We start from the raw sequence: 19,987 nt of genomic DNA, 5'->3' as shown, positions 1-19,987 counted from the left end.
AAAATCCTCATAACAAGCCTCGTTTTCCCCCTACTATGGAACGGGGAGGATTCCTCCTCTTTTCAAAGCCCTCGTCAAACTCAATGCTAAGTTTGACTGCTCCCTTCGGAGTGACAACAAGCCTTGTTTTCCCCTAATGTGGATCGGGGAGGATTCCTCCTCTTTTCAAAGCCCTCATCAAACTCGATGCTATGTTTAGAACGCTAAGAGTAGGTAGTCTGGTTTTGGTTAGGCCAAAAGTGAAGTTTTCCCCCATTTTTTATGGGCTTTTTCTAATGTATATTGGATATGTTGTTTGATTTTTTTTATAGCTCTTGATTGTCTTACTGTTTTATGTTTTGCATTGTCAAGTCTCTCTTTTCTTTCTTTGGTATGCAATGTGGTAACTAGGCCTTGCTAGAATCGGTGGGCTAACCTTTCTATGGTTCTACATTTAGTTACTAATTAAGTTTGATTGCTCCCTTTGAAGTGACAATAAGTTTTGTTAATGTCGACCCTTTTCTAAAGGGATTTAGTTCATTGTGGCTAGACAAGAGGCTTCTAACCCATGTTTGACAAGACAAATTTGTTAAAACCATCCCAGTTTTCTAAAGAGAGCCTCCTATCCTTTTTTACTCTTATCTAGGCTAGGTTTGGACTAAGTGCATCATAGGTAAGTCACGACAAAGCAACAAAGGAAGACAAAGCTAGAAAAGTATCCATGCACTTATTTATTATACATTCAATCAAGCATTCACAACACACATACCATTTTCTCAATCATGCATTCACATCTCAATAAGAAATAGCTAAAAGGAGCTTAAAACAAAAAAGACAGCAGCTTATGCTCAAATTTCAGCACATATACTCATCAAAATTCAGAATTTCACATCATAAACCCGAGCTCAGTGCTCAAGGGTTGCCAATCATGCTTATTATGCAAGATCTAATTAAGCTAAGAAGGTATAATGCTCATGATTGTATGGAAAGAATTCTGAAAAATTTTGATATTTGGGCAAAATTTGAACCCCCAAGTTTACACTAAACATGCAAGCTAAGCAAGCTATTACCCACACCCACTCAAAAAATTGCTTTTTCTGTCCTAAAAGCTTTTGAAAATCAAAGTAAATGGAGAAAAATAAGGGGGGAACTTTGGACTCCCCTGGAAGGATCGACATCCATGACTTTGGTTTGAAGCTTGCATGGATAAACCTTTTCATTCCTTTTTCATTGATTATTCATCCTTGTTCCTGAAAATCAAAGGAAATTCTCTCAATTTTATATATTACTAGAATTAGGATACATATAAGTCTTAACTAGTCTCATAGCACCCTCCATTCATCTTCCCCTACACTGGCTATGGTATCAAAATTTTCAATTAAGTAATACGTCTACTAACGAACTTGAAAACAAAACACATCACACTAAAAAACACAAACATCACTTTAACCCAACAGAAGCAACTCTTTTTACCCTTGCACTCACTATCACATTACTATCATGTTTGTCAACTGTCAAACTAACTCTTTTAAGTTATTTAGTGTGACTACAAAGTTATGAACACCACAATCTTAATTAAAACCTTTTAATAAATAAATGCCAAGTTACTACTCAACAATGGCAAGGAATTCAAAAAACATGACAGCTATCCTAATTGGTTGAAAATGAGAAAAAGAAAGTTAGCCAGACAACCTGTTTGGACTACAAAGCCAGCAGATATGATTCCTCAAATTTGACCATTCACTCTCCATACTCTACAAGTCTTCAAGCACATGATGTTGCCTACTTTCAGATGAGCAACATCATTCCGATCTTAACAGTCAGAAGAGCAAATCAAATCAATCCTAGCATATTCACAAATCACAACTAAAAAGTACAAACATTACAAAATAAAACATGCAGCGATATCAACAAGCATTCTGATAAATAATTAGCCAATTAATTGACATTACAAAATAAATAAAGAAAAACAAGCATTCTGATATTTTTCTATTTGTGCGGGCAGCCGATGTTCACAAAACAGCGTTTCGAACCCACGAGGGGCCCTATGAATTCCTTGTGATGCTGTTTGGGTTGAAACGCTCCGGCAACATTCCAATCAATCATGAGTGATGTTTCTTCGCCCATATTTACGCAAGTTTGTTTTGGTTTTCTTTGATGACATCTTAATTTACAGCAAGTCCTTGGACGAGCATTTGCACCAATTGGCAATGGTTTTGGAAACTCTAGCAGCTCATCAACTGGTAGCCAACTTTAAAAAATGCCAATTTGCGGTTGACAAAATTGAATACTTGGGCCATGTTATTTCTTCAGAGGGGGTGGCAGCGGATCCAACAAAAATAGAAGCGCTGGTTAAATGGCCAGCACCCAAGAACGTGAAGGAGCTAGGTGGGTTTTTTGGGGCTAACGGGGTATTATCGGAAATTTGTTGCAAACTACGGTTCTATTGTGCTGCCCCCCTTGACACAACTGTTAAAAAAAGGTAACTTTAAGTGGAATGAGACGACCGAGAACGCATTTCAGCAGTTAAAAGTCAGCAATGATGTCTGTCCCGATGCTAGGTATTCCTGATTTTTCACAAAGTTTTGTGCTGGAAACTGATGCTTCGGGTGTGGGTATTGGGGCTGTCCTAATGCAAAATCAACGACCAGTGGCCTTTTTCAGCCAAGCTTTTACCTATTACCCATAGGTTTAAGGCTGTTTATGAACGGGAGCTTATGGCAATAGTGCTGGCTGTTCAAAAATGGCGACCATATCTATTGGGTAAGCCTTTTGTGGTGCGTACAGATCAGAAAAGTTTGAAGTTTCTTCTTGAACAACGGGCTATCGGGGGAGAATATCAGAGATGGATCGCTAAACTATTGGGGTATGATTTTGTGATTGAGTACAAGAAAGGATTGGAAAACAAAGCGGCCGATGCCTTATAGAGATTACCACCGGTATTTGAATTGGGCCTCGTAAGTATTGTGGGCGGGCTAAACCCTTCAGTTTTCATCGATCAAGTGGCTGGAAATGAATCGCTTAACAATATTCGACTGTCCTTGATAAATGGACAACAAGCTCCAGAGGGATATTCGCTACAAGGAGGAGGATTCACCTGATATTACTTTATTATTAGCTGAATTCCATAACAGCCAGATAGGGGGACATCATGGTGCATTGAAAACATATCAAAGGCTAGCAAGGGAGGTATATTGGCGAGGTATGACAGCCCATATCCGCACCTATGTTGCTGAATGTTCCGTGTGTCAACAAGCCAAATACTTGTCTTTAACTCCGGCTGGTTTCCTTCAAGCATTACCCATTCTTGAAGAAGAAAAGGTGTATTCCCGTAGTAAAGGTGTATTCCCGTAGAGACAAGAATAGGAAGAAGAAAGAATGATTGAGAGTTAGTTGATATTTTTCTATTTGTGTGGGCCCTTAGAACCCTAAAAATTCAAGTAACTTGCAACTAGTCATTGTCATGACCATCAATACTACGATTAGTGGATCAGCACAAAATACAAAACAGTAAGACAGTAAATCTTTAAAAACCTTACTTCTGTTTTAACTTGCTCAAGAAGAATGTTGCAAAAAGTATATCAACAAGAATTCCTTCAAACATGACCTACAGGAAGAAGGGTAAAACAACAACAACATCCTGTCAAAAATCATTTAATGTGATTGAGATCTTTTAGCATGACTGCTTGAGAACTTTTAGCACAACCGGGCAGCAACTTCAATAACAGAAAAACATGCATAATGTAGGAAGACAACAGATTTCAAATTATGACATTGTATTTATGAATGTCAGGCGATTCATTGATGTTCCAAAATTCAACCAAAGTATGGGGTGAAAGATATATAAGAATCTTCCATGATAAGGCCAAGACCAGGATATCCTTATCCAAAAAAAGAAAAAACTAATCAACCAAAGTAAATTCCATGTATGATTGGGAATTATGGCCATACCTTTGCCAAAAGAACTTCGAGGAAATGGAAAAACTGGAGATGTTGCTCATGTATCATTCCCGAACCAGGATTGGGGTAGAGCAAATGGTCAGCAATTTGCTGGATTACCAAGCAGAAAACAACTTATATTAGAAAAAATGAACAATACATACCCACATATTACTGAAATTTTATGAAATAGATTTCAAGCAACCAATTTTTATATTGAAATGTGATCTCACAACTATTTTTATTTTGAAAAGCGATTTCAAACAACTATGGCTGTCTCATCACGTTTCATGTTATCCAATAATACTACAGGATTAACAAAGCCATGCCATGCTAATAATAAGGAATGTCGTGATAACCTTAAATAAACCATACTGCACGTCAAAGGCTGCCCGTGTAATGTTCTCCATGACATCTTTAAAAATACCACCACCATCAATTCCTGCCTCCTCAACTCCAAATTCATTAACAAAAGACACACGTATCTGCATGCAGAAAAGTGAAGCAATTGACCCAACACAAACAAGAAAAAACTAATAAACAATTACAAGTAACTCTGCAACTATAGGATGCAGAAGAGGGAAGGGGTCGTTTTCACGAGGGCAAAGGAAAAGATAGAAAAAAGTAAGATAACAATTTCATTTTTCATAAATCATGGAAGTCTGAAATTACCGATCCTCGAAGATCAACTTCAGACAATGCACTCATCTGACTGAAAGCATCTTCCAATATATGATTTCGTCGAATTCTAAACCGGTTTCTGGCAAAAACAGCAAGAGATCCATTCCTTTGCCTAGCTGCTGCTAGTTGTGTCTGTGAAATGAGTTATAGAGAAAGTAACCATAAATAAAAAATATCTTACATATTTCTATAACTAACAGTCATCCAAAAAATTCAATATTGTGGATAAGGAAACCAAAAAAACAACTTGCTTACAGTGAAAATCTTAACCCTGCTAGTAAACGGTACTAAAAAGGGAACTCGCTTGTGTATATCATTTGCTCTGGTATTTTCTATCACTGCCTACAAAGAAACAAGGCCAAGTAAATAATTAGAATTACGATCAGATAGTGGTTTCTCTCATGGAAATTCCATTGCAAAATGGAAGGTTCACTTGGTCTAGAGACGGTAATTCTCCTTGAAGATCATTATTAGACTGATTCTTCATAAATCAGATGTGGGATATTTGTTTTGAAAATTCTCGGGTTTCTCGAAAAGCACGCATCTTCTCGGATCACTTTCCTTTATTCTTGGAGGCTGGTTCTTTTCTTTGGGTTCCCTCTCCTTTTCGGTTTTGTAACAGCTGGTTGGTGTCCAGTGATTCTAATCAGATTATTATTGAAACAGTGAGCAACTCTAACTTCCAGGGATGGGCTGGTTTCATTCTTCATGAGCAGTTGAGATCAGTTAAATTGTTAGTTGATTATGTTCAAACCAAATTTCTGGTAAAATGGCCTTTACTGCATTTAACCAAATCAATCTTGGTTTCTTCTTGAGAATGGGACATGAAATAAGCTGGACCGCGTTCTCCTAAATCTATAGTCGAAAATCCAATTCAAATGAAGATAGCCAAGTAAGCCAAAACAGACACTTCTTTGCATGTAGGCAGGAGAAGAAAATATGATGTAAATCTTCTAAAGCATGCAAACACAAGGGACAAACATGAGGAGATAAACTGAGAAAGGGAGGTTTCATTTGCAAAACTTCTGCACAGTTCATAGTCCATTTCGCATTCTCCAAAGCGTGATATTCACTCTTCTAGGGCTTTCTGTCTTCCAAATTGTCGAGTACTTTGTTTTCAAGACTGTGTTAGAACATGTTTGGCTGATTAATAAATTAGTAGAACACACTATTTGGTGTTCTATCATTTTGGTATCGGAGAAATCGAATCTGTGAAGTTCTATATCATGGCTCAAAAGCGAATTGAGGAAAAGTTGGAAATGGTAGATCAAGAAATATCCGGCATTCGAGCAGAATTACATGATCTGCCAACAATCAAGGAAAACATGTCATCTTTGGCGAAGAGTATTGAGAGGTTAGGAGTACAGGCTGAGAAGCAACAACAGCAACCAGAAACACTGTTGAAATATATTGAAGGAATGATCAAAGGGAAGACAACGATGGAAGAAGTACTAGAAGGATCATCAAGTGAGTTGACAGCATGGTTGATGTCAGTGATTGGACGATGATGGGAGGAAAATATGAGGAAAAACATACCAAGTTGGAGGGTGAAGATTCTGCGGGCGACTGAAGCAAATTTTAAAAAATTGAAATGCCAGTTTTTGTGGGAAATGATCCTGATTCTTGGTTGTTTAGGGCTGAGAGATACTTTCAGATACACAAACTGAGTGAGTCAGAGAAAATGACTGTGTCCATTATTAGTTTTGATGGAGCAGCTTTGAATTGGTATAGATCTCATGAAGATCGTGAACCGTTTGTTAATTGGGACGATTTAAAGAAGAGACTTATTGTTTGATTTCGATCGAGTCGTGAGGGATCAATTCTGGGAAGATGTTTAAAGATTAAGCAAGAAATTACAGTGGAAGAATATTGGAATTTATTTGATAAATCAGTAGCACCATTGCCTTTTCTACAAAAGGCTGTCTTAGAAGAAAAATTTATGAATGGTTTGAAACCATGGATTAAGGCAGACATGGAATGTTGGGAACCTATGGAGCTTGTTCAAATGATGAAGTTGGCCCAAAAGATTGAGAACCGAGAAGTGATAATGGGAGAATCAAGTTTCAAACGTGCAGCGAATGGAAAATTCCAGGTTTCTGCTTCTTTTAAACCTCAAATTCCTGTGATTTCTAATGATAATAAGTCAGGAGGGATTGTTCCAATGCGGATGATTACACTTCGAGGAGTGGCTGGTGAACCTAATCGACGAGAAGGACCACTAAAACGACTTTCTGATGTTGAATTTCAGGCTAGACGTGAGAAAGGTCTCTGTTTTCGTTGTGAGGAATGATTTTTTGTGGGCCATAAGTGTAAAGTGAAAGATCATAAGGAACTTAGAGTTTTAGTTGTTGGGGCAAATGGGGAAGAACTAGAGTAGTTGAAGAAGAGGATTCAAAAGTGGAAACTGAAATACAGGAGACTGAAGTTGTTAAACCAGAAGAACCCGTGATCGAATTATCAATAAATTCGGTGGTGGGATTAACAAACCCTGGAACTATGAAAATTGAAGGTATGATTAGAGAAAGGTCAGTAGTAGCATCGATAGATTGCGGCGTGACCAATAATTTTATATCTGAAAAGTTAGTAACTCAATTGTTGTTGCAGTTGCAGGAAACTTCTGATTATGGGGTTATTTTGGGGTCTGAATCTGCTGTAAAAGGGAAGGGAATTTGTAAACAAGTGGAACTGCTATTGGGTGAATGGAAGGTTGTGGATAATTTTCTTCCATTGGAATTGGGGGGGAGTGGATGTCATTCTTGGTATGCAATGGCTACATACATTAGGAGTAACCGAAGTAGATTGGTGAAAACTTACTTTGACATTCATACAAAATGGGAAGAAGGTTGTATTGAGGGGAGATCCGAGTCGTACGAAGGCTAGGGTGAGTTTGAAGCACATGATGAAGACATGGACAGAACTTGATCAGGGATTTCTGATTGAGTGTAGATCTTTGGAAGGTGGAATGGCATTTGCAGCGATGTATGGGGTTGATGAAGTGCCTACCACTCATGAGTCTATTCCAGCCGTGTTAGCTAAGAATGAAGATGTTTTTGATTGGCCTGGAGAGTTGCCACCACAATGTACCATTGAACATCATATACATCTTAAGAAGGGGACTAATCCAGTCAATGTTCGGCCTTATAGATATGCATACCAGCAAAAGGAGGAGATGGAAAGATTGGTTGATGAAATGATGGCATTTGGCATAAAAACCTAGTACTAGTCCATATTCGAGCCCGGTCTTGTTGGTGAAAAAAAAATGGTAGTTGACGGTTTTGTGTAGATTACCGTGCGTTGAATAGTGTGACCGTTCCAGACAAGTTTCCTATTCTAGTAGTAGAGGAATTGTTTGATGAACTTAATGGGGCTAATATATTTTCGAAGATTGATCTCAAGGCGGGATATCATCAAATTAGAATGTGTAAAAAGGATGTGAAGAAAACAGCTTTTAGAACTCACGAGGGGCATTATGAGTTTCTTGTCATGCCTTTTGGGCTCACCAATGCACCATCAACGTTTCAAGCTTTGATGAATAGTATCTTTAAACCTTACCTACACAGGTTTTCTTAGTCTTTTTTGATGATATATTAATTTACAGCAGAAGTTTGGATGAAAATCTTCAACATTTAGAATGGGTGCTAGAGGTGCTGCGAGAGAATAAATTATATGCTAATATGCAGCACAAGTGTGGGTTTGCCAAAATGAAAGTGGAGTATCTTGGCCATATAATTTCAGGCAAGGGTGTAGAGCTTGATCGCGAGAAAATTAGATCTATCAAAGAATGGCCCGTGCCCACTAATGTCCGTGAAGTTCGTGGATTTCTTGGGTTGACAGGATATTATCGAAGATTTGTAATGAATTATGGAAGTGTGGATGCTCCTTTGACTCAATTATTGAAGAAAGGAGCATATGAATGGACTGTTGCAGCTGCTGAAGCTTTTGAGAATTTAAAGATGGCTACGATGACTCTCCTAATCTTAGCACTGCCAGATTTTTCCTTACCAATTGAAATAGAGACCGATGCTTCTGGATACGGGGTAAGTGCTGTCTTAATTCAAAATCATCGGCCAATTGCTTAGTTTGAGCCAGGCATTAGCTATGAGGGATCGTGCTAAACCAGTTTATGAACGGGAATTAATGGCTGTAGTTTTGGCTGTGCAACGCTGTAGACCTTATCTTTTGGGCAAGAGGTTTGTAGTGAAAACTGATCAACGATCATTGAAACTTTTATTGTAACAAAGGGTTATCCAACCTCAACATCAGAGGTGGATTGCTAAGCTTCTTGGCTACAATTTTGATGTCGTGTATAAACCGGGACTAGAAAACAAAGCAGCAGATGCCTTGTCTCGTGTCCCTCCTACTGCCCAACTTAATCAACTTACTGTTGAGATCAGTTAAATTGGCAGTCCCCAACACTGAAGTTGACCCTAAATTAGTCCCAGAAATTAATGGGATGGGTCTGAATGTCTTGTTCAATGATGAAGATATTCTCCCTATTAAAATTCCCCTGGATTTGCCTAAAGATTTAGTGTCTATAGTCGGTGATTGTGGAATCATTCTGGCTTAAATTAGATGTGCAACTGCCTTTTCCTCCTCCCAGTCATTATTAAGGTTGTCTCCTGGAACACCAAGGGTTTGAACGACTCCTCTAAACGTGCAGCACTTAAAAAATTCATCAACAATTGTAGTCATGAGTCAAGAATCTAAGAAGGACACCTTGAACTCGGCTTTTATAAAATCATTGTGGAGTTCTAAGGATATTGGCTGGGATTATGTGGCTTCTGTTGGATATTCTGGGGGAATTCTTACCATGTGGGACAGCAGTAAAATATCTGTAACAGAGGTCATTAAAAGACGCTTCTCTTTGTCAATCAAATGCCTCACTTTGTGCAAAAAGGTTTGTTGGATCACAAATGCAGCAGATGCCTTTTCCACTCAAAGCGCCCAGTTTTCAGTGGAGGAGATCTTTATGGCATTAAAGGCACTTGGCAACAATAACGCTCCGGGCCCGGATGGCTTCACAGTGAAGTTCCTAATCACCCAATGGTCTATTTTCAAGGATATCTTCAAATCACTAATGTCTGATTTCCACAGAAATGGAAGATTAAATGCTTGCATCCAAGAAAACTTCATTTGTTTAGTGCAGAAAAAAGAGAATGTGACTCTAGTCAAGGATTTCCGTCCAATCAGCCTTACTACGTTAGCATACAAGGTCGTCGCAAAGGTTTTATCTGAACGTCTAAAACAAGTTATGGATGCAATTATAAGCCCCACTCAAAGCGCCTTTATTGAAGGTAGGCAAATTCTTGACCCAATATTAATTGCTAACGAGGCCGTGGAAGATTATAGGGCAAAACGGAAAAAAGGATGGATTTTAAAACTTGACTTGGAAAAAGCCTTCGATAGGGTGAATTGGAACTTTTTAGAAAAAAATTTATCTTTGAAAAAGTTTAGTTCAAAATGGATATCATGGATAATGGGCTGCCTAAAAATTCCAAAGTATTCAGTCTTCATCAATGGTAAGCCTAGAGGCCGGATAACAGCATCTAGAGGTATCCGCCAAGGGGACCCCCTCTCCCCCTTTTTATTCCTCCTAGTAAGTGAGGTTTTAGGAGAAATCATAAACAAGCTTCATATTAACAGCCAGTTTGAAGGTTTCCTTGTTGGCAAAGACTTGATCCACCTCCCTTTGCTTCAATTTGTCGATGATACTCTTCTCTTTTTATTCCAGCTTCCGATTATATATTTAGGTCTCCCTTTGGGAGGCTACCCTCGACAAAAGTCTTTTTGGCAACCAGTCATTGATCGAATTCACAAGAAACGTGAAAGGTGGAAAAGATATAACATCTCTAGAGGCGGAAGACAAACCTTATGCAACTCAGTTCTGGTTAGCCTTCCTACATACTACCTACTTTATTTTCTGTACCTGAAAATGTGGCTGCCTCTTTGTTAAAGTGAGTTTTCGGAGTGAAGGAAAAGGTCTGCAATACTCCTTGAAAGACAGGGGAAGCAGAAGATTGGTGTTCTATATTCTGGTTTGCTTATTAGTATTTTGTTGTTCGGAATTTTGGATTAGGAGGTTTTCTTTGTTTGATGTTTGTGAATTATATGTAACGTGACTCATTTTCTGAGGTTCACGGTTTGCTTATGTTGTAAGTTGTGTTTGAATTGTCAATATAATAGAAACACTACATCAGTGTTCTATCATGATGTCATCCTTGGAATGCAATGGCTGCACACGTTGGGGTAACTGAAGTGGATTGGCGGAAACTCACTTTAACTTTCATACAAAATGAAAAGAATGTTGTTATAAGGGGTGACCCGAGTTTGACAAAGACTAGAGTGAGTCTGTAACACATGATGGAGACATGGACACCATCTGATTACGGTTTCTTTACAAATGTTGAGCTATGGAGGGAGGAATGACATTTACCGAACTATATGGAATTGATGATGTTCCTACATTTCAAGAGTTACTACCAGCAGACAATTTTGGCTATCCTAAAAATCCAGCAACAAAGAAGTGGGAAGTGCTTGTTAGTTGGAAAGGAATACCACCTCATGAGGCTACATGGGAGAATTGTGATGATTTTACACAAAAGCTTCCTCATTTCCCACCTTGAGAACAAGGTGTCTTTGGAGAGGGAGAGTAACGATAGACCACCAATTGCAATACAATATAGCAGAAGAAAGACAAGTGGAATTGCACGTGCACAGGTGATGGAATTGGAGGATGTGGAAACCACCTTAGTGGGGACAACAGTTAGTTACAGGGGGGAGGTTAAAAGGGAGAGATGGAAGGAAAGATGGGGGTTGGTTAATCAGTTTCTGGAAGTGGAGGGGCTGTATTTTCTGGAGAGCAGAATTACAGAAGTTGTTCAGTTACTTTAATCTTAGAAAAGTGTTTTCCATTATCGTAAACTACTTTTGATGTTTGAATGTTTTATTTTGTACTTGGTTATTGTCCGTAATAGTACTTATTTGTTCTGTGTTTTCAAGACTGGTTTGAGTATTGTATTCTGTAATAGTTTGGTTGCTTAATGAACAAATAAGAACCATTACTTGGTGTTCTATCAGCTTCTCAATCTAGCATTCACATCTCAATAAGGTATCATACATGCAATCAAACAATCACAACATACATACCATTTACTCAAAACGACCTAAAACATGCTCAAAACGTGTCTAAGTTTCACTTGAACTTTCAAAACGACCTAAAACAGCTTACGTGTAGGTTCGTAACTCATAACCTACGAAAAAAGTTCAAACATTGTGAAAAAAGAACTACAAGACCCAAAATGGCAACCAAGTGTGTAAGTGCAACAAACTTAATTCAAACCAACCTAAAACGTGCTCAAAACGTGTCTAGGTATTACTTGAGTTTTCAAAACGACCTAGCAAATCCTAAGTGTAAGTTCGTAACTCATAATCTACCAAAAAGGTTGAAAAAAGCATTTCAAGACCAAAAATGACAACCATGTGTGTAAGTGCAACAAACTCAATCTAACCTAAAATGAATTCAAAACGTGTGTAAGTATCACTTGAATTTTCAAAACGACCAAGCAATGCTTAAGTGTAAGTTTGTAACTCACAACCTACCAAAATTTCAAAATGTGTGAAAAAAGTACTTCAAGACCCAACATGTCAATCAAATGTGTTTTAAACTTAGTTTCAAACCAACCTAAAACGAGTTCAAAACGTGTGTAAGTTTCACTTGAACTTTCAAAACGACCTAAAACAGCTTACTTGTAGATTCATAACTCATAACTTACGAAAAAAGTTCAAATAGTGTGAAAAAAGCACTACAAGACCCAAAATGGCAACCAAGTGTGTAAGTGCAACAAACTTAATTCAAACCAACCTAAAACGTGCTCAAAACGTGTCTAGGTATTACTTGAGTTTTCAAAACGACCTAGCAAATCCTAAGTGTAAGTTAGTAACTCATAATCTACCAAAAAGGTTGAAAAAAGCATTTCAAGACCAAAAATGACAACCAAGTGCAACAAACTCAATCTAACCTAAAATGTATTCAAAACGTGTGTAAGTATCACTTGAATTTTCAAAACGACCAAGCAATGCTTAAGTGTAAGTTTGTAACTCACAACCTACCAAAATTTCAAAAAGTATGAAAAAAGTACTTCAATGTAAAACTTAGTTTCAAGCAAACCTAAAACGAGTTCAAAACGTGTCTAAGTTTCACTTGAACTTTCAAAACGACCTAACAAATATTCAATACAAGTTCATAAGTCATAACCTAGCAAAAAGTTCAAATTTTTTGAAAAAGACACTCCAAAACCCAAAATGTCAAGTGTGTAAGTGCAACGAACTTAGTTCTATACAAACCTAACAAGTATTGGAAACACGTATAAGTTTTCAAACACCCTAACAACGCTTAAGTGTAAGTTTATAACTCATAACTTACCAAAAATTTCAAAAAGTGTGAAAAAAAATCTTTCAAGACTCAAAATGGCAACCATGGCTGTATGTAAAACTAACTTAGTTTGTAGCAACCTAAAGGGTGTTCAAAAAATGTTTAAGTATCACTCGAACTTTAAAAACGACCTAATAATGCTTTAGTGTTACTTCATAACTCATAACCTACCAAAAAGTTCAAAAAATGTAGAAAAAGCACTCCAAAATCCAAAATGGCAACCAAGTGTGTAAGTGCAACAAACTTAGTCTCAACTTTAAAATTAGTGCGAGTTGGGAAATGTATTAACTCAAGCATGATGTAAAAACTTGAAACGACTTAAATATTTATTCACCATCACATAAAAACAGTAATTAAATATAGATAACATGTGTAAATAAAGGGAGAATCACCTTTCTAGCAGTAGCTTTAGAGTAAGACCAAACACCATCCTCCTACTTGTAAATCTGCTCGATTGTCTACTTTGTTCTACACTCGTCATTTCACCGTCTCAGGCCATCCATTGAATTGGCCACCCAGCCTTGGCATACAAGAGTATGTCTCAGCCTGTTAACAAATACCACTAAAACTAAGCAAGACGAAGAAAAAAGTTTTCAAAAAATTACCTAACTTTTAGGTCTTCATGTGACCTGTTTAAGTACTTCTGTTTTCTCCTTCAACTCTTTGACAGATTGCTGAAATTATGTGTTTCTGCAATGTTTACCAGAACATGAAAGATTCATTACGAAAATAAATACCATGAATACAAACCATGAAGAAATAGTAAAACAGTCAATACAAGAAGAAAAAAGTTCACTTGAAAACGACCTAAAACAGTATCACTTGAACAAAATGTGTCTAAGTATCACTTGAACTTTCAAAACGACCTAAAACAGCTTACGTGTAGGTTCGTAACTCATAACCTACGAAAAAAGTTCCAATAGTGTGAAAAAAGCACTACAAGACCCAAAATGGCTACCAAGTGTGTAAGTGTAACAAACTTAGTTCAAACCAACCTAAAACGTGCTCAAAACGTGTCTAGGTATTACTTGAGTTTTCAAAACGACCTAGCAAATCCTAAATGTAGGTTCGTAACTCATAATCTACCAAAAAGGTTGAAAAAAGCATTTCAAGACCAAAAATGACAACCAAGTGCAACAAACTCAATCTAACCTAAAATGTATTCAAAACATGTTGAGCCAACAAAGATACACACCAGCAAACTTTTGAACATAGGACCCTCCTAAACTACTCACTTTTGAACATAGGACTTCCTCAACTATCTACTCACTTCTGAACATACAACCTTGATAGAACACTTATGTACTGTTTCTATTATATTGATATTTGAGACTTAAAGTTGCAATAGAAAGAAAATTACAGAGAAATTACAAACAACAAGCAAAGAAACCCTCCTAATCCAAAACAGAAATAAACACAATTCAAAATACTACAATTAAAACCAGAACAATTCTGGCAGGCCCTTCCTTTTACTAAAAACTGCCTGCCCTTTCCCATCTCCCTCTCATCCATTTAACTTCCTGTTTTAGATAACTGTCATCCTTTTGAATAAGTAACTGTGTTGATTACTAACGTGCCTTACTTTCCTTTCTTCTATTATAAGTAAAATAACAATGGTGGTCTAACAGACCTCCTAAACTATCCACTCTAGAGCATGTTAAATCACCAATTCATCCAAAAACTAATGACGTAAATGTAATATTATATCTTCAACGTAAATGTAAATGTAAACTAATGACACTACAAGTGATTTTGAAACTAAGACATTGAAGCAGTCTGTTAGGAAGGGTGATGGAACCAGCAAGAGTGGGGGGAGTTCTTTAAAACAATCAGAGGTCAAGAGAAAGAAGGGATCAGCTAAATCTATTTCTGGAAAAAACGTGAAAAGATTGTCAGGTGATGATGATAAAAAGGAAACCACACCTGTGCTGAAACCAGCCTCCAAAAATTGGAAGTAAATCAAAGGATCAAGGCACTCTTGAAATTGGAAGTAAACTTGGTAGCACAGGTCCAAAAATCGCTGGCAAGTCGAAGAATGATGATGCCGAATCCAACAAGACTAGCAAATCTAAGGACGATGAGACATCCACACCTGCCGCTGTTGCAAAGTCCAACAAGCAAGATGTATCGAAGACGGGGAAGTCCAAACAAGAAACCCCAAAAACTCCTGTTTCAAAAGGCAAGTCTACCAAAACAGGCGATAAGTCTAATAATACCAATCTCTCCACCAAGGTTAAGTTCACATCTTCAAAAGCAAAAGAAAAAGAAAGTGGAGATGTGAAGCATTCATCAACTTCTGGGAAAACAATGGAGAACCCAAAGGGAAAGTCACTAAATTCATCCAATGATCAGGGCAGTGAATCCAAGTCAGGAAAGAAAAGAAGAAGAGAGTCAAAAGGTTGATAACCACGTCTATTCCAAAAAGGTTGGAGTTGTCTATTCTTGGCTCAGTTTGCACCACATATTTGCAAATTCTACTATGAGTAGTTCTTGGCAAACTTGATCTCTGGATCTGATGATGTCTCTCATTGGCACATTTTCGAGATTGTCGTATATTCTTAGTTAGGTAGGTTAGCAGCAATTATAGGAGTGTGGCAGTTCTCTTTGTAGTTGTTTGGCGCTATTCATGTCATCTGTGGGAGGTAAATGACCAATAAAAAATAATACGCAATAAAAAAGAATCAGAAAGAAAACAATATGCATTTTTGTTTTCAAATTCTTGGTGAAATCACAATTCAGAAATGAAATTTGGTTCATTCTCCACGATAATATGGTGACCTAAATAACATAAGTTTCAGAGTCATGGGAGATTAAAAGCCTTGCTAATTGCTCAAACTCTGAATGCAAAGGCTTTTCCCATGTGAAGGAACCCAGAGAACCAGCCAAAGCAGCATGCTTCTTCCCAATGCAAGAACATTCAGTGTATCTTCTGATTATGTACTGAATGCAGTAGGAAAAATGATATGAAGTTGTAATTCAAGCTAAGGTTTTGTTGCATAAACCAAAAACTTAAATGGATAAAACACAAAATGCATCCTATTCCCACCTTATGCCTACTACATCGCTAACAATACACTTACTGCAGCACCAAGATACAGCTTGTAGCCAAATTTCAGAAGGAAAAAATATATTCAGATTTCTGCATATCGAGAATTCGGTGAAACGCACCTGAGTTTATTTACTCAACTAATCCACAACAATTTGTGATATGAACACTCTTGGCAGAGGTCCATTGACCCCATCACCATCGGCAGCAGCATTAGAAATGAGCTGTTTCCACCAACATATTACTACATTGAACCAAGCAAGGAAGGACCAAAAACAGTGTAAATGGGACGTATGGTTACTCCATTTTCCCTGTTGTTGGGTCCAAAACTACCCATAGCTCATTCCATTTCCTCAACTGCAAACATTGTAATAGAGAAAATCAGATTTGCTACAATGAAGGCTCATTGCCATAAAAAATGCTGTCTAAGAACAGAAACGCAGAAAATAGAAGGCTGATCAAATGTGACCACAATTCTGCATATGCGCACTACAAAACAGTCTGAGAATACTATCACATCGACGGCCATATTCATAAACACAAATATGCCGACAGTTAGATCACGAACATGGGCATTTCTCACATTTCTAATCTCCTTGAAATCACAAATCCCGACGTCCTAATCTTAATAAGTACTTCTAGGTGATTTAATTAAGTCTTCAAATATCACTAAAACAGTCAGAACGATTTAAATGGAAGACCTAAAGGCAGCGCAATTAAGCAGTAACCATCAATTCAAAACAAAAGGAAAGACAGAAAGAGTTGCAATGCGTTAGTTTACTGTTTCAGATCGCTTTAGAAGGGGACCCTGCAACAATGGTGGCCTAACAGCCTCCTAAACTATCCACTCTAGACCATGTTAAATCACCAATTCATCCAAAAACTTACGAGGTAAATGTAATATTATATCTTCAACTTAAATATGCTTTTGACCATAACCAGTGGGTTTGCTGAAATTGAATGATCAATCCATAAAATAAAAATGAAGTTGGAAGTAGAAGAAATGGGAGGAAGAAAAATACCCCAAAAGTTCTAAAAGCGATATGATCTCAACAAATTGTATCATGATGAACAGATCGAACAAGCCCCAAAACAGATTTTGCAGTGGGATTCCGACTCGGATAAACTGACTCCATGCTCACCAAAACATTCCTAATAAAGGATTCAGCTTGCTATCAACATGCATCACACAACCCATAACGTTAAATTCTTCAAAACCAATGCAATTAAATCAAAGCAGAAAAAAGCAGAACAAGAAGTCAAACCAACGATAACAAAAGAATAAACCTTAACCGTTGATCCTTGCAGTCCATTGGGAGGTTCAGCACCGGGGACATGATCGACAACAATCGATTCCCAGCTGCAGGTTTCGGTATCGACAAAGAATTTCCAAGGAAATGAAAATTTTGGAAATGGGTAGTCAAGAAAAATAAGGTTGAGAGGATTTTGTGTGGAGAGTGGGAAAAATTCCGGCCGGTGGGGAGAAAAGGGAAGACATGGGGTTCGGTTTACAGGGATTTTTCTTAATGATTGTTGGAAGAACAAAGAGGTTGTGAGGAGATTTAAGGGCAACCAAAAGAATGGCAGAATGTTTGATCTGGCTTGCTTCTTTATGGAAATGTCGTAGAAACAGTAGAACGATGACATAGTTCCCTTTGTTTTTCTATTCACCAAATAACCAATGACTTAAAAGAAAGACATTGCACCACATATGAGCATTAGAAAACAATATACATAAGAAAGAATAAAAAATATGCAGAAATTAAAAATGAAATTGGAAGTAGAAAAAAAAATGGAACGAAGAACAATACCCCAAAAGTTCCAAATGCATTATGATCATAAAAAATTTGTATCAACATGAACTGATCGAATAAGCTCCAAAATGGATATTGCAGTGGGATTCCGACTCAGATAGGCAGTGTACAGTCTTGCCAAAACGTTCCTAAGAAAGGATCATCAAAACCCATAACTTTAAATTCTTCAAAAATAATGGAATTAAGTCAAGGCAGTACACAATACAAAACAAAAACTCTAACCAACGATAAGAAAGAAATAAACCTTCACCCGTGATCCTTGCAGTCCATTCGGGGGTTCAGCACTGGACTTGATCGAGAACAATCAGTTCCAAGATGCAGGTTTCGGCATAGACGATGATTTTCCAAAAAGCGAAATGAATTTTTTGGAAATGGGTTGTAAAGAAAAATAAGGTTGGAAAGATTTTGTTTCGAGAGTGGGCAAAATTCTGGCCGGCGTGGAGAAAAGGAAAGACATGGGGCTCCGATTCTAGGGATCTTTCTCAATGATTGTTGGAAGAACAAAGAGTTTGTGAGGAGATTTAAGGGCAACGACAAGAATGGCACAATGTTAAATCCCAAAAGACTAAATGGCCAATTGAATGTTTAAGCAAATTGATATGCCTGTTAGGTGTTTTCTTGCCTCTTTACAGAAATGGGGTAGAAAGAGTAGAACGATAACATAGTTCACTTTGTTCTTCTCTGTACAAAGTAGCCAATGACTTAAAAGAAAGGCACTGCACAACAAGTGACCATTAAAAAATAATATACATACGAAAGAATAAAAAATAAGCAGAAATTGGAAGTAGAAAAGAAATGGAAGAAAAATACCCAAAACTTCAAAATGCAATATGATCATAACAAATTTGTATCATCATGGACAGATCGAACAAACTCCAAAACAGATTTTGCAGCAGGCTTCCAACTCAAATAAACAGCCTCCATGCTCCCCAAAACGTTCCTAAGAAAGGATTCAGCTCCCTACCAACCAACATGCATCACATCCCATAACTTTCATTTCTTCAAAAACAATGTAACTAGCTCAAGGTTAAAAAAAAAAAAAACAGAAAAAGAACACTAACCAACTTTTAAGGAATCAGCTCCCTGCCAACATGCATCACATCCCATAACTTTAATTTCTTCAAATACAAAGGATTTAACTCAAAGTAAAAAAAAAAACAGAACACGAACTCTAACCAACAAAAATAGAAAAACCAACCTTAACCCTTGATCCTTGCAGTCCATCGGGAGGTTCAGCACTGGACATGATCGAGAACATTCGGTTCCCAGCCACAAGTTTGGCCATCGACAAAGATTTTCAGAGGGAAATGAAATTTTTGGAAATGGGCAGTGAACAAAAATAAGGCTGAAATGATTTTGTTTGGAGAGTGGGCAAAATTCTGGCGAGTGAGGAGAAAAGGGAATACATGGGGTTCGGTTTACAGGGATTTTTCTTAATGGTTGTTGGAAGAACAAAGAGATGTGATGAGGTAAATGTAATATTATATCTTCTAACCATTGTCAACTTAAATATGCTTTTGACTATAACAAGTGGGTTTGCTGAAATTGAATGATCAATCCCACGAAAACTCTGAAACCGGGGGATCTCGGCGCGCATTTTACTTGACCTAAGCGGCTGGCTTGGCTCCCTCTTTTTTTTCTCTCTCCCTCTCTACCGGCTGCCATGCTGGGTGAAGAACTCTAAGCACCTACTAGGCGGGATCGGGTTTTGCTTAGGCAAGAAAAGCGGAGAGGATCCCCACGAAAACTCTGAAACCGGGGGATCTCGGCGCGCGTTTTACTTGACCTAAGCGGCTGGCTTGGCTCCCTTTTTTTTTTCTCGCTCCCTCTCACAGGCTGCCATGCTGGGTGAAGAACTCTAAGTACCTACTAGGCGGGGTCGGGTTTTGCTTAGGCAAGAAAAGCGGAGAGGATCCCCACGAAAACTCTGAAACCGGGGGATCTCGGCGCGCATTTTACTTGATCTAAGCGGCTGGCTGGCTTGGCTCCCTCTTTTTTTTCTCTCTCCCTCTCTACCGGCTGCCATGCTTGGTGAAGAAATCTAAGGACCTACTAGGCGGGATCGGGTTTTGCTTAGGCAATAAAAGCGGAGAGGAT

The 19,987-nt window shown here is 37.9% G+C and overlaps 1 protein-coding gene and 1 pseudogene across 1 annotated transcript; one reads left to right on the top strand and one right to left on the bottom strand.

The window, feature by feature from the left end:
• Positions 1-19,987, top strand: part of LOC116405844 — a 133,422-nt pseudogene that overhangs the window by 97,202 nt on the left and 16,233 nt on the right.
• Positions 1,675-4,970, bottom strand: LOC116405855 (E3 ubiquitin-protein ligase UPL6-like). Its single transcript, XM_031889649.1, has 6 exons — positions 4,855-4,970; positions 4,591-4,731; positions 4,278-4,403; positions 3,931-4,029; positions 3,519-3,586; positions 1,675-1,791 (listed from the first exon to the last, which is right to left on the bottom strand). The coding sequence occupies exons 2-6, from the start codon at positions 4,624-4,626 to the stop codon at positions 1,782-1,784; spliced, it is 339 nt and encodes a 112-aa protein (XP_031745509.1). The 5' UTR covers positions 4,627-4,731; positions 4,855-4,970; the 3' UTR covers positions 1,675-1,781.

The sequence above is a fragment of the Cucumis sativus genome, unplaced genomic scaffold (assembly GCF_000004075.3).
Source record: "Cucumis sativus cultivar 9930 unplaced genomic scaffold, Cucumber_9930_V3 scaffold38, whole genome shotgun sequence".
NCBI lineage: Eukaryota > Viridiplantae > Streptophyta > Magnoliopsida > Cucurbitales > Cucurbitaceae > Cucumis > Cucumis sativus.
The sequence above is the reverse complement of the archived record's forward strand: the minus strand, read 5'-3'. Positions and strand labels throughout refer to the sequence as shown.

Coding starts and splice junctions, on each gene's coding strand:
- LOC116405855 (XM_031889649.1), bottom strand. CDS start 4,626: ATGAGTGCATTGTCTGAAGTTGATCTTCGAGGATCG. Junction 4,030..4,277: donor TGCAGTATGGTTTATTTAAG/GTTATCACGACA, acceptor TTGGTAATCCAG/CAAATTGCTGACCATTTGCT. Junction 3,587..3,930: donor TCGAAGTTCTTTTGGCAAAG/GTATGGCCATAA, acceptor TTCTTCCTGTAG/GTCATGTTTGAAGGAATTCT.